At 39.4% G+C, this 12,866-nt stretch overlaps 1 protein-coding gene across 10 annotated transcripts in view; it reads right to left on the reverse strand.

Moving 5' to 3' along the window:
- TACC2 (transforming acidic coiled-coil containing protein 2) overlaps positions 1–12,866 on the reverse strand; it is a 125,947-nt gene that overhangs the window by 100,303 nt on the left and 12,778 nt on the right. For 6 of the 10 annotated variants that reach the window (XM_085064673.1, XM_085064672.1, XM_085064671.1 and 3 more), the window contains 3 exons: positions 11,645–11,722; positions 10,699–10,759; positions 1,830–2,002 (listed from right to left, as the gene is read on the reverse strand). In XM_085064673.1, coding sequence (XP_084920799.1) covers positions 1,830–2,002; positions 10,699–10,759; positions 11,645–11,670 — 260 coding nt within the window. In that variant the 5' untranslated portion in view covers positions 11,671–11,722. The remainder of the gene's footprint in view (positions 1–1,829; positions 2,003–10,698; positions 10,760–11,644; positions 11,723–12,866) is intronic. The other 4 variants (XM_085064679.1, XM_085064677.1, XM_085064674.1 and 1 more) reach the window with 1 other exon arrangement.

Raw genomic sequence — 12,866 nt, forward strand, 5'->3', positions numbered from 1 at the left:
CAAGCTGACTCATCCATGTAACATTCATCTCCCACGAGTCAGAATTTTGCATGCTGCAGTGCAAAGCTGTTTTAGGCAGCTTGAATGTAAATCTCAGTGTTCTAGGTACTCACATTTTGAAAAGGAACCCCTGCAGAACTGCTGTCATGGAGTTTTTGAACAATACATTTTTTTAAAGGCAAATTAGTTATAGAATGGGAGAAATTTACTATGCTAATGGTTAAAAAAAAAAAAGCAAGACTGCACTTGCTGCAGGCAAACCACAAATATTCCAAGGCCAAGATAAGAGTCTCCACTGCACCAGGTGGATGCTGGCACAAATGCACAAATGCACAAATGCACAAATGCACAAATGCACAAATGCACAAATGCTGTCTGTTATTGTGAAGTTCCTCAAACAACTCCAGTTTGCAGGAATGTTAGTCATGATAGGTCTACTGTAAATATCAGCACTTAGCAATACTTATCATTTCCTCTCTTTTCCCCCCTTCCCATAACAGAACTTGCATACTGGTATGAATAGCAGAAAATTACTGGTTTGCTGTCACAAATCAGAATGCATCATTTTTTTAGAGTAGCTTACTACTTTATAAAAAAATTTTATGTTTTCTTCATTAGGACAGCATGGTTACACACACAAGCAATACAATGATGATGCACAATACCATCAAGAGAATCTATAAACTAGAGGATAAATGTGGTATTTGTTACTGAAATAACAAACAAACAAAATACACATCTAAAAATCTCACCCTGTCCAATTTTACATCATTACTGCAAAATCTGATTTTTCCCCTGGCTTCTGAGAATGACATCTATGGCTTCCCTCATTAGAGACACTCAAAGACATGACAAATTCATCCAAGAAAAAGCTGTTCCATGTATAGACCTGGATTACAGAAACCATGCATCTCTAGGAAAAAGTGCAACCTTTAATCACTTTAAACTTCATGCCTAAATACCTTTATCACTGTTAATTGACTTAGCAGTCTTAGTCTTGCTCAGACTCTATTATTTTCAGTAGATAATTAAAATGTGCTAGTGGCAGTCAGAAGAAATAGAATTAAGAGTAAATATCTCCCTGTGTGAGCACTGAAGTAAAACCTACTGAAGTGTAAGAGCTCCACAGCACAGCCAAACTGTCCCTTCCAGGAAATAAATTGCTCTTTTTTCATAAATCCTTTTAGATGATGTCATCTGTCTAAATATCCTGGAAATGTCCCCACTGTGGTCATTTATGATCTTATTTAGTACCTAAATTATGACTTTAATTGCCACAAATTGTTGCATAATATCAATAATTTTAAAATAGACTCGACTGGAACAGAATAGAATAAAACAGAACAAAACAGAACAGAATAGAATAGAATAGGATAGAATAGAATAGAATAGAACAGAATAGAATAGAATAGAACACTGGAAGGGACCCACTAAGATCCAACTGCCTGAGCACTTCAGGGCTGACCAAAAGTTAAAACAAAAACTCTTCAATGTTTCTCTGTCTCAGGTGAGAGTTTATTAGTAGAAGCAAAAAGCACAGAAAGTTTAGCTCAAGGGTTACTACAACAGCTGGAGTCTGGTTTGTAGTTATGCAGTGAGCCAAGAAAGTCAGTTTGGTGAACAGTGAGTAGTTCTTGTGCTATCAGGTTATTTTGGGGTCTGCATCATCATCATCATCATCATCATCATCATCACCATCATCATTATCATCCATCAGGATGACAGATCATGAAAATTCAGTTACACATGAATGGAAACAATGCACAACCCCAGCTCTCAACAGCTGCAGGGCTTCACTGCTGTTCACAGGAAGGAAATTCACGTCTTACCTTGCAGGTCCTGGAGGTGATGGGGATAAACTCTCAGCCAGTGGCACAGCAGCAGGAAGAGGATCTGAGATAGCCTGACCTCCAGGCTTTTCTATGCTGTTTTCCTGAGGGCTCCTTTTAAAATTGTGGCCATTGCCAGGAGGCTGGCCTAATTCTGAATCTTGTGGAGTGTTCTGGAAGGAAAAAAGAACAATTTAAATAGTGCTGCTGTTTTGGAGAATGCATGAGCTTAAGGAGTTTTGTTCTGCCCACTGACAGACAACTTCTGCAGTGGATTTCACTGCTTTGATGGAACTTGCAGGTTCTAAAGCCAACCCATTTTATTTCTTAATGACAGAAAAGCAGAAGGAAGTGGGGGAGCCAAAAATAAGTACTAGGAAAAGAAGAGGGAGAGAAGAATGCAACAATTGTTCTAAAGCAGCCAAGGCCTTTACTGACCCAAGGAGGGTATCATCTTCCCTTTTTCCAAGCCTGGCAAATGCTTCCTTGCTAAGCCAGAATAAAATGAGAAAGGATGGAAACAAGCTATAAACTTGGACACTCATAACATTAGCAGTATATTTGGAGTTAAGTTAGACATAAAGCCAATGTCATTCAAAACCCAACACTTGAATCCAAGTCTTGATTCTTTCCCTCCCACTTCAACAAAGGTCAGAATGCCTCTGAACTGAAACAGAGGGTTTGATTCTTCACCAGGCTGCCCCTCTGTGATAACAGCTACAGGAAATGCTGTTCTTTCTGGAGTGGCAGCTAGAAATGCTATTCCACAACTGTGGCTTTGCTGCATCACCTCTCCTCAAAGGTAAATCATTGCCCAGATCTTCATCCATGGAATGAGTGGATTTATGAGTGGATTATTTTTTGGTTTGTATTTAGTGCAAATTATTGATTTTGCTGCAGGGAGGGAGAGAGTTCTGTGCAAGCACCAGGGTTAGAACAGGTAGTGGCACCTTCCTACTGTTTTTTTTTTTTTTTTTTGGAAGAAGTATCTTTGAAAGCTGCAGAAGAGCTGGAAAGGGCTGCTCTGAACAGTAGCTGAGGATGTACTTTGTGTATAGCACAAAAGAACTGGAGAGAAACAATCAAGTGAAAAGCAAAAAAGTCCAAATTAAGGTGTTTTTCAAATCCTCTGGCACATCAAGCAATAGTTAAAGAGAAGGAAAACTGCTTCATCAAATCACCTTTAACATAAAGTCACTGTTTTAATTCTTAATTGTAGTTGTAAAAAGCCTAAGGCACACTTAACCTAAAGACACATTAGTGCATTTACTGATGGCAGAACCACTTCAGGGTGGCACCAGAGATGAACAGCACAATTCCAACTCGTCTCTTGGGGTTTTTCACACTCAGTTTTAATGTTTATTTTGTTCTGGCAGTAGCCAATAAGTTGCAGAGAGCTATTGTTCACAGAATTACACTGCTCTGTGTGAGCACGGTGTGCTTCTCCAGCTCAGAGCCAGGAAGGAGACACCCAGTGGACAAGCAAAGCCTGTGTAATGAGCAATTGAAAAGGTCAGGGCACACTGAAAATATAAAAAAGACTTCCTTTATACTTAAGACAAATTTGATTAACTCTCACATCCTCTGCCTTTCCCTGGAGGAACTGCTTCACTACAGCTTTGTTTGCAGGAGTCTCCTTTATCTCTCCACACTCCACTGGGACAGAGCAAGAGCTCTTGGTTTTGTGATTATGAAGCACTTACCCAGCATGTGCTGACATCTGCCATTTAGAATATTTATCTAAATCTATATGTTGGCTGCAAACCCAGAGTATATGGCAAAAAATGCAACATCAAGAATTACACAAGGAAATTTGTTTCTTTCAGCCAGAAAAAAAGAAAAAAAATAGAGCTCAGTTAGCTTACAGCACTCTGTTTTGCTTTTGGTGCAGCATTTTGGGCAGCCCTGCTTTTGCTTGCATGAGAAATCTGCATGGAGAGTTTATTTCAGCATGCAGAGAGAAAGAGCTGTGAAAAAATGTGTTAATAAATTAATTATCAGGAAAAAAACCAATCAGTGGCTGCTAAACTCCCAAGCGAGCCAAGCCAGCCACAGTGCCATGCTCTTCCTTAGTACACATAGCATGTCTTATTTTGAGGGGTACAACGGGCTCAGACCCCGAGGTGGGCCACAAACAAATGCCTCACAGCAGCAGCCAAATGAAAAATCATTTTCAGGCCCCTTGCAGACAGAAATTCCCTTCCCTTCCCTTCCCTTCCCTTCCCTTCCCTTCCCTTCCCTTCCCAGCAGGGCAGGCAGGGTCAGGAGAACCCCACAGAGAACCCCAAGAAATTAGGCCAATTTATAAAACTGTCCAGATGCCTCCAGCAGTTGGCAAGAGCAGTGAGAACTAATTATTCCTTTTTCCTCCTTTCTACTACTACCATTTCTAACTTTCTTCAGCTGCTTTGGGAGCCAGGCAGGAGGAGCACCTCACATCTCCAGACTATCCCCTAAGTTACTGACTTCAGCCACAGAAAAATCTGACTTTTGTTCTTCCAGTTCATTACCAAATTTAACATGTATTAAAACAATCTTAGCAGCACAGCCCTGTTGGAGCAGAGAGGACTTTGAACTGTGGACACTCTTTATTTCTTTCTTTCCAAGCTGTCAAGTGTTTGAGTGATCAAAAAGTTGCCCTATTACCTTCTAAGGTAAAAGCACACATATATGTTCAAAAGAAGCTCAAAAGAGTATTTTAACACTAACCTAAAATAAATCCTAATGTAGCTATTTACATGTAAAATGAACTACTAATATGGGAAGATATAGAAAAGCTTCATATATTGTTTTTCCACAGTTATGTATTCATGTAATCATCTCAGAAGAACAATGCTTTGGGACTCTAAGCCAGACAGAAGAAAAAACATAATTCAATTTTTCTATTAAATTTTTAAAATTTAAGCTAGTTATGCAAACCAGGTGCCGAACTAGCTTTGCAAAGTATGCTTCTTTAATTTTTAATTAAGGTGTGAAAACAATTAGAAAGACTATGTTTTGTTCACAAGGATCATCAGAAAGCTGCAGTTAAATAAATGACTTTTGAGTTTCAATACACACACCCTCTGAAGTGATTGACTACAGAAGCTTGCAGCCAAATTTGTTCTCTATTTGTTTCAAGTGTAGCACACTCCCATTTGAAAAGGATTCTTATTATAAAGAGTTGGTTAATTGAAAGACTTAATTCTATTAAAAACCAGAACACACAGTTTCTCTGCATTTTTAAGTCTGGGATAATTAAAAAAACCCAACAACAAACCAACCAGTTTTGTCACAGAGAGTGTACAAACAACAGGAGGAAAACTAAACAGCCCATACTTTTTTCCCCTTTAAGACAGCACAATATTTAAATGAGTACAACTGATTCTCCTGAAATATGCAATGTAATTTGCATTAAACCCTTCCAGAAGCATTGGAGTCTGCAAGAACACAAAGTAAATCTACAGAATCACTTTATTTTCCCAATGGCTTTGAACAGGATGCTAAAAATTTTTTTTGAAAGAAAGAGAACTCCATTAACACTGTAGCCAAAGGATTATGTGCACTGCTGCACTTAAGTTATCATAGCAGAAAGAAATTCCTTTAATGCTGCCTGGGAGCCTGTGGAGAGCTCAGCTCCCAAAATCCAGACTTTCCCAGTTGACAGCCATGGCAGCAGCATCAGGCACAGGCACAGCCTCGTGTTCAGCCACCCCAAAAAGTGTCCCAGCAGAGCCACCAGGTCACAGAGCATCACACAGCTCTGCTTCCAACACCACAATTCCCTCTCCAACCCCTCAAAGAGCTGAACTTGGATTGACTCCCCTTCCTCCTTTCTCTCACTGAAATTTCCTTCCTCTCCCATCTGCCCTCTGCCACATTCCTCCATTAAGCACATCCTTTTATAGCAGTTGCTGGAACATGCCAGAGCTCTGAGTAGCTCAGAGTAATCTTCGAGGAGTTACATGAAGTTTCCATTCCCACTAACTCCCTCTGGTTTAGTGGAGGGGAAGCTGGAGCAAAGCTTTGCAAAGCTCAATCAATAAACCAGAAATTGCCTTTCCTTTTTCTCCATGTCTTCCACTAGAAGTTGTGGGGGTGGTTTAATAGTTGCTTTAAAAAAAAAAAAATCTGCCTGTTAGAGGTTGTTCACATGGTTGTGAAATCAGGGTTTTTCAATGGCTCTTGCAATTTTTTAAGACAGAGCAGGGTTGTTTTGTTTGGTTTCTTTTTTTTTGAACCACCTTTTCACTCTTCCGGCTTTTGTTGCTGTTCTGCAGGAACAGCAACCAAGCAGTAAATTAGAGTTTTAAAACTTAATATTTTTGGAGAGTCGTTGTCTCTCCCTTGTTTGGAGAAACGGTTCCAAAATAAATAAGAAGTAGACAGTATGTGGCTATTGCTTTACCAACTGGAACTTTGCAATCAAATCAGCGAACACTGGTCAGCAAAACCAGAGATCACAGGAGAGTAACAAATTGCTACCTAATACAGTGAGCCAAGCTTGGACTCCATGGGACACCTTAGAGCTGAAGGATTACACTACAGCTCAGTTTTATCACCTTGCAAGGGAGCTAAAATGTGATTTTAACAAACAACTGGTGTATTGCTACCCCTTTTTGAGAGTGGCTGGGGTACAGCAGGTTGGAGGGGACGCTTGTCATGACCACTTCTTGTTCTTCTTCCCAAACATCATGATTACTTAATCAGTTGGATGTAATTATGACATGGTCAGATAGGAGGAGCAGACTCCATCCTTAATGGAGACTGTGTATAGAATTTTGCAATTACAGTAGATTTTTTTCTTTAATCAGTAATGGTGCAATTTGCTATTGCTTCTGGCGTGGTTTATTTGTCTCTCACGGGAGTAGAATTTGAAGTTCATACCTATTCTAATTAAAACCCTCAAAGGGGCAGGAATGCAAAAATTGGCATTTGCTTCTCATTTAATTTAATTTGCTTCTCACAAATACCAGAAGCAAAGCACATTGTGATATGGTAACAATGGTATTTGAACAATCCTGACTACAGCTTTTGATTTTAAGCACCTATGACCTTCTCTTAGAGATAAAAGGTTGTTTTTCCTCCTGAGAAACACCTACAGAAATGACTCTGGCTGTGAACATAAAAATAAACACTGCTGTGTGTAGGGGTGTGTGTGTATACTTCTATATTTATAGTCACCATCTTATCCTTAATTTAGCTTTTTTCACAGAATACACAAGCTCCTCTCAGCCACAGCAGGAACAATTCAAACCTTCAGGCTTCACTGCTCGTGTTTATGACTCTTCCAGTCCACTGAGGGCACAGAATTATTTATCTTCAGATCCTTGGAATGTCAACATGGGTGTTTTCTCAACAACTTGAGAAGCCTTGCTCTGTTTGTTAACTTCATCTTCCACCTGTTTAATGTGATCTGTGTTCAGCAAGCAAAGGAAAGTTCACAGTTATCTTTGTATTTTCACTAGTCTGGCTGTAGTTATTTTCCTTTGTCCCTTTCCTGACATTTGGTGGAGGCCTGGTGAGTGCCTGAATTATTTTCTTAAGGATGGCAGGTGTATGAGATACAGGAGAGAGAGAGAATAAAGTTGATGATTTTGGGGAACAAAATCTGCACCCCACAACTTGCAATATTCAGTGTAGTTTTAGCTAAAGCAGCTTTTGGCTGAGTGGTCTTTAGCAGCCTGACAAGAAAACACTCAAGAAGATGCTGTTAGATTCAAGTAAAGAGCTATTATGAAAATAGTCTCCCAGTTGAGTTCCAAATTCTGTCATGCTTCCCAGCCAACAGTGTTTGCCTGCCTAACAATTTCATAGCTGGGGAAAACTCAGGTCTAACATTTTCACAGTATTTCTGAACAGACAAATGTAGTAAATAATTATAGGGGAACTTTATAAATATAAAATATTTTCCCTTTTCATCTCTACTTGTAAATTCACACTTCCCATGAGAAATGGTGGTGTGGTGGCTTTACAGTTGTGAAGGAAGCTTTACCCATTAATTTAGAAGAGAAGAAATAGTCTTCCAACTTCCTGTTCACTATACTTTCAAATTAAGAACTCTGCCACAACTTTGAATCTTCTTCTTTCATCCCCTCTCCTTCACTCACAGGAAAGATGTAAATAATAATGTGAATAATAATTATTCATTGCAGTGAGACATGTCCCAGAATTTGCTGCATTTGCATAAAAGAACATATAATTCTCTGAAAACAGACAATGTTCTTTTTGAGTAAACTCAAATGTATTAGACATTATTTATCATAGACTATTGGACCAGTAGTAATTAACTCTGGAAGTAAGAATTAATTAATGTGGTGACCAGAGGTATGTTAGGACCATGTAAGCATCAGGAATGGACTATAGGAAACTGACAGCAACATCCTGATATGCACAGGATGAAATGGAAGGAAAAATGAAAGACAATCATAATTTAGAGAGCAAAAGTGGTGAATCACAGTGGACACTGTGTAGGGTAACAGTGAATCACATTAGAATGCTACAGGGAAAATTGGGAATGCATTTTTGTTCCCAGTTGAACATTAACCATGGAATGTATACAGATGTTATTGCACTATTCAGAAAGTATGTAAACACCCAGAATGAGCCCCAGAGCTCAGAGGGATTTGCCCAGTTCTCATCAGTGGGAATGGAGGCTGAATTGCTGGGACAATGCTGCTGATGTGCCCAGCACGTCCTCTGCTGATCCCTGTAACCACGAAAATTAACAGGAGCCGTCAGTTCAGAGAGCCAGAAATAAGCTGAAAGATGGGAAAAGCAATAATGCAGAATATTAACTGCAGGATGCTCAGCAGTCAGATCTGTTCATAGGAAATAAATGGAAAAATCCAAGCAGGATCACAGCAGGACATTTCAGACAACCACGACTCTTCAGAAGCTGTGGCCCCTCTGGCAAGGGTTGCCTGTCTTACACATTTCACAGCAGAAAACAGGAACAAAAAGATAACCACAAATTAAGATGTATGTTGAAAGAGAAATGAACAATAACATAGATGTGGAATAACCAGCTTTGTTTGCTTTTTTGCTTATTCAGAAAACCGAGGAGAAGAAAGGATAAAGCAAAATATATAGAAATAACTTCTGTCTGACTGACTTTGAAATTCCCTCTTCAACTCTGGGGCAAAAGAAGCATTACTGGAACTTCAATTCAGCAGCAGTTTTCACCTTCAAAGAGCTTTACAATTACTTGGTAACTTTCACTTTTCTGTAATTGTGAGAAAGGCTGTGAAATATGACAGTGCTCCTCTTCAGAACTTTGAGTGGCAAGAATTAAAAACCTGAGTTAAAAGTATTCCATATTAGAAAATCCAGCCTGTTCAAGCTTTATGCTCATGTCTCCATGCCTCCTGTTTTTTGTCTCCAATGACAGAGAACTCCTTTAAAATGGGACCAAAGATACCCTGCTAATGGCATCACTCTAGGAGATGGGAGACCAAGATAAAAAACAGTCAGGGAAGTCAATAATCATCCTGTAACATGCAGTCACTTTGGGAGCTGAGCCCTGAGCTCTCTGCACAGCCCCTGGAGCAGCATGGACAAGCTGAGCTGCAGAGATGACCTCTGGGATCACTGTCCATCCCACAGACCATGTGCCTCACTGTCTGACATTTTAGGGAGCAGATCTGCTGGTCCTGCTCAGCTTGGTGTCATTTCTAAGTGTGGCTTTCCTAGCTGGCAGCAGAGCCCAGGCAATGCAGAGCTGTAGGGCTGAGGAAGTGCACAGTTACATCTAGGAGTGTTTTCCTTTTATTAATTTCATGTAGATTATTTTAGGACATTTGAACATCCAGGAAAGTCAAGGAAAAGAAGAAAATGTCATTCCTCCATGATCCCCAGTTCATTTGAGTGGATTAAGAAAAATGTCTAATGGGCAGCACAACAGCTGAGACCTTCTACATTTCCATGAACTGCAGAATTTTCCACAGCTTCCCATTAGAGAACACCTCCATCACTTCACCTGTATTTTGCCTGCTAAAGGCTGGATCTCAAGCATCAAACTGCATCAAAATATCTCTTCTTCTAGAATATTTATTTTTTTCATTTAAAGACCTTTCTCTTCAAGCTGAGTTTCAAGGAAAAATGCATCCTAAAAATAGCTTCTATTTAATTCAGCATAAGCCCAGCAAGCTGTGCCACTGTAATAGGGCAGGGCACAATCCTAAAATCTCTCAGCAGTTTGGGCTTAGTGTGCTTTACAGCAAAACAGAACATGGTTAGTATATGTGAAATCAATTAGTTAAACACACTGCTGGCCCCAGCTTTGTTTTACCCAAGCATTATCTTTGCTCATTTCCACTACATTTAAATTACATTCTCCTCAGATCCCAGGACAGATTGGCTATTTACTTTTTCTCCAAGTGTCTACTACATCCTTCCTAGTAGCACATTCATTCCACAGATCTTCCCACTCATTAAATGAGTTCTAAACTTAGCCCAGGCTCTCCCAGCTTTAATGCAAACCATGTGTGAGGTTTCCAAGTGACTCACTGAGAGCAGGAGCCGTGCAGTGGTGTTCCCTGATAAACACACAAACAAAACCAACTCAGATCAACTGGTTCTGAGCAGAACAACAACACCAACAGAGCTATTTCAATGGTGTTAGGGTTGGGAGGAAAGGCAGCCAGCAAAGGGGGTCAAATACAGGCTGTTTCTCTAAAGCATGGATTGCTACTAAAGAAAAAAAGTTAAGAGAAACCAGATTTTTTTTTTTTTACAACTTGCTGAAAACTTAAATGGAGCTGCCTTGCAAATTTGCAGTCAGTGTCACAAAAGCCAAAAGGCAGAAGCAGATGCAGAAGGAAAAGAGCAGCCAAGCCTGGTGCTAACATTGCCAATGCAAACCATGCAAACCAGTTTCATCATCCACTACCTGCTGTGCTCCTTGGCTTGGTGGTGTAAGGATGGCTTTATTGGCATTGGGGAATTTCTGACTGAAAATCAAAATATTTCAGTTTTATTGCTACTTCTTGATGTTTCTCTGTTAATAGCACTTTTAAAAATAATTTGGATTCTTAGCATATTTTGTTTTGCTATGGGTTTTTTTTGGTTTTTTGGGTTTTCTTTTTGGTTTTTTTTTAAGAGCCTGGGTTGTCCTTTGTTTTGGTTTTTGCAGTCTGAAAAGGAGACCAGAAGCTTCCTGTCCTTACTAGAAGAGTTTTTTATTACATGTCTTAATAAATCCAATAGCTTTTAAGTAAAGTCTTCTCAGCCTTAGGATGACTCCTGAAGAAATATATTTGGCTTTCAAAACCTTCCTGAGTGGAAGCTGCACACTATGGAGAAGAAATTCTCATTACTTAGCTATAGGAATTATCTCTTCCCAAACAATGAAAAAAGTTGTGACCAAATCTTGGGCTAGCAGTACAACTTAGATAGAATAACCAAGAGTTATGGAAGAGTCTTCTGAAAAATTATTTATGGAAAAATCTGTAATACTGATTGCCTTGAGAGGGTCCACTTTGCAATGCACAAGGGCAGCAGACCTGCTGAGACCTGAAATGGAAGCAAAATGAATCCTAATACATTTTAGCAGCTGCCATAACATGTGGAAGAGGAGAGGATAAAATACATAATGGCATTTTAATTGTTGAAATGAATGAATTACAACTTTTATTCAAATTTGCATCAGCACAGCAACTTCTAATGCAATTATACACCAGTAGCCAAGTTGCTTTCAATCACCATTAATGACACTTAACTGTGAGTCTAACGGGGAGCAGAAGATGAATGTGGGGTGAGTGGCTCGTGGAAGCAATTTCTGGAAGGTTTGCTCTAGGCTAGGAGGGAAGGCAAAGCAGTTGCCCTGTCACACTCACCTCGTTCTCTGCACTGCTGTTCTCATTGCCCATCTCGGTGCTGCTGTCCAGGATCACACAGCAGTTAGAGGAAGGTCACTGGAAGAAAAGAAAAAGCTCTAAATCAGCTGTAAAAAAACAAACCAAAATTAAACAGCAAAAAACACTGGAAATCTTGGAGGACTGTCATCTCTGTCACCCTATCAGCTGCTGACATTCAATCTTACAAGGATTCTAAGTCATAAACTGGGGGAAAAGAACTCTTAATGCATTTATTTCCTGATGTCTCTCTGCTGTCTTCCCTACACTGGTTCCACTTAGGCTGAAAGACAGTCCCTGAAACTCAGCTTTGTTACTCTGTTTCTGGAAAATCCCACGACATTTGAGCAGAAAGACATTTTCCTTGCCAAAGTTACTTTGGATGGACAGCCCATAGCAAAACCTTATTGTTTGAACTGTATTCAAAACGCTTTTATTTCTTGAAATTCCTGGACCAAGCTGCATGCTGACATTGTCAGAACCATGGTGTTAAACCTGACCATCACTGAAACAAACAATTCTCAATCAATGCACTCAGAGAAAGAGTAAATGGATTTTTTATCCTGATCACTGACATTGTTCCCTGCTTTTCTTAGGCATTATTCTGTTACAATGTTATGTTCTAAACATGTTCTTTAGATTTAACATGATCTGCCTACCATAATTACTATTGGTTTTATACTAGTTCAGCTCTAATTATTTAATTTTTTAAAAAATCCTCCGAGCAGTTCTAGAATTGTCTCCCCAGGCTTTGTTAATTTCTATATTTCTTTCAAATGGATACTGAACAGTAGAAGTACACACCAGAGATTCACTTACAGACATTCACTTCTTGCTGTGGACATTTTATTTGGAGGCTCATGCATTTGAATTGACTATATTTATTGTATTACTGAATAGGTGAAAATTACACAGTTTCTTCAGGGGTTTTTTTCCCCAAAGAATTTGGGATTGGTCTGCAGCACACGTCAAGAAAAACTCCATTACAGTCAGGCTGTAAAAGAGAGATTGCACTTTGAAAGCCAAGGAAACTGTACAAGCTTTTAAGGAATGTTGTTACTTATTTCCACAGTACATTTTTTAAACCTTGAAATATTATTTTTTCAAACTTGAAATATTATTTTTCATCACAGGAGGCCTGGAGAGAGAAGTTTGGTGTTGTGCTCTGAAGCTCTGCTCTGTTTAAACTTGATTGTCTTCAGGG

The sequence above is a fragment of the Lichenostomus cassidix genome, chromosome 6 (genome assembly GCF_008360975.1).
Source record: "Lichenostomus cassidix isolate B80296 chromosome 6, HeHo_3.0, whole genome shotgun sequence".
Classification (NCBI taxonomy): Eukaryota; Metazoa; Chordata; class Aves; order Passeriformes; family Meliphagidae; genus Lichenostomus; species Lichenostomus cassidix.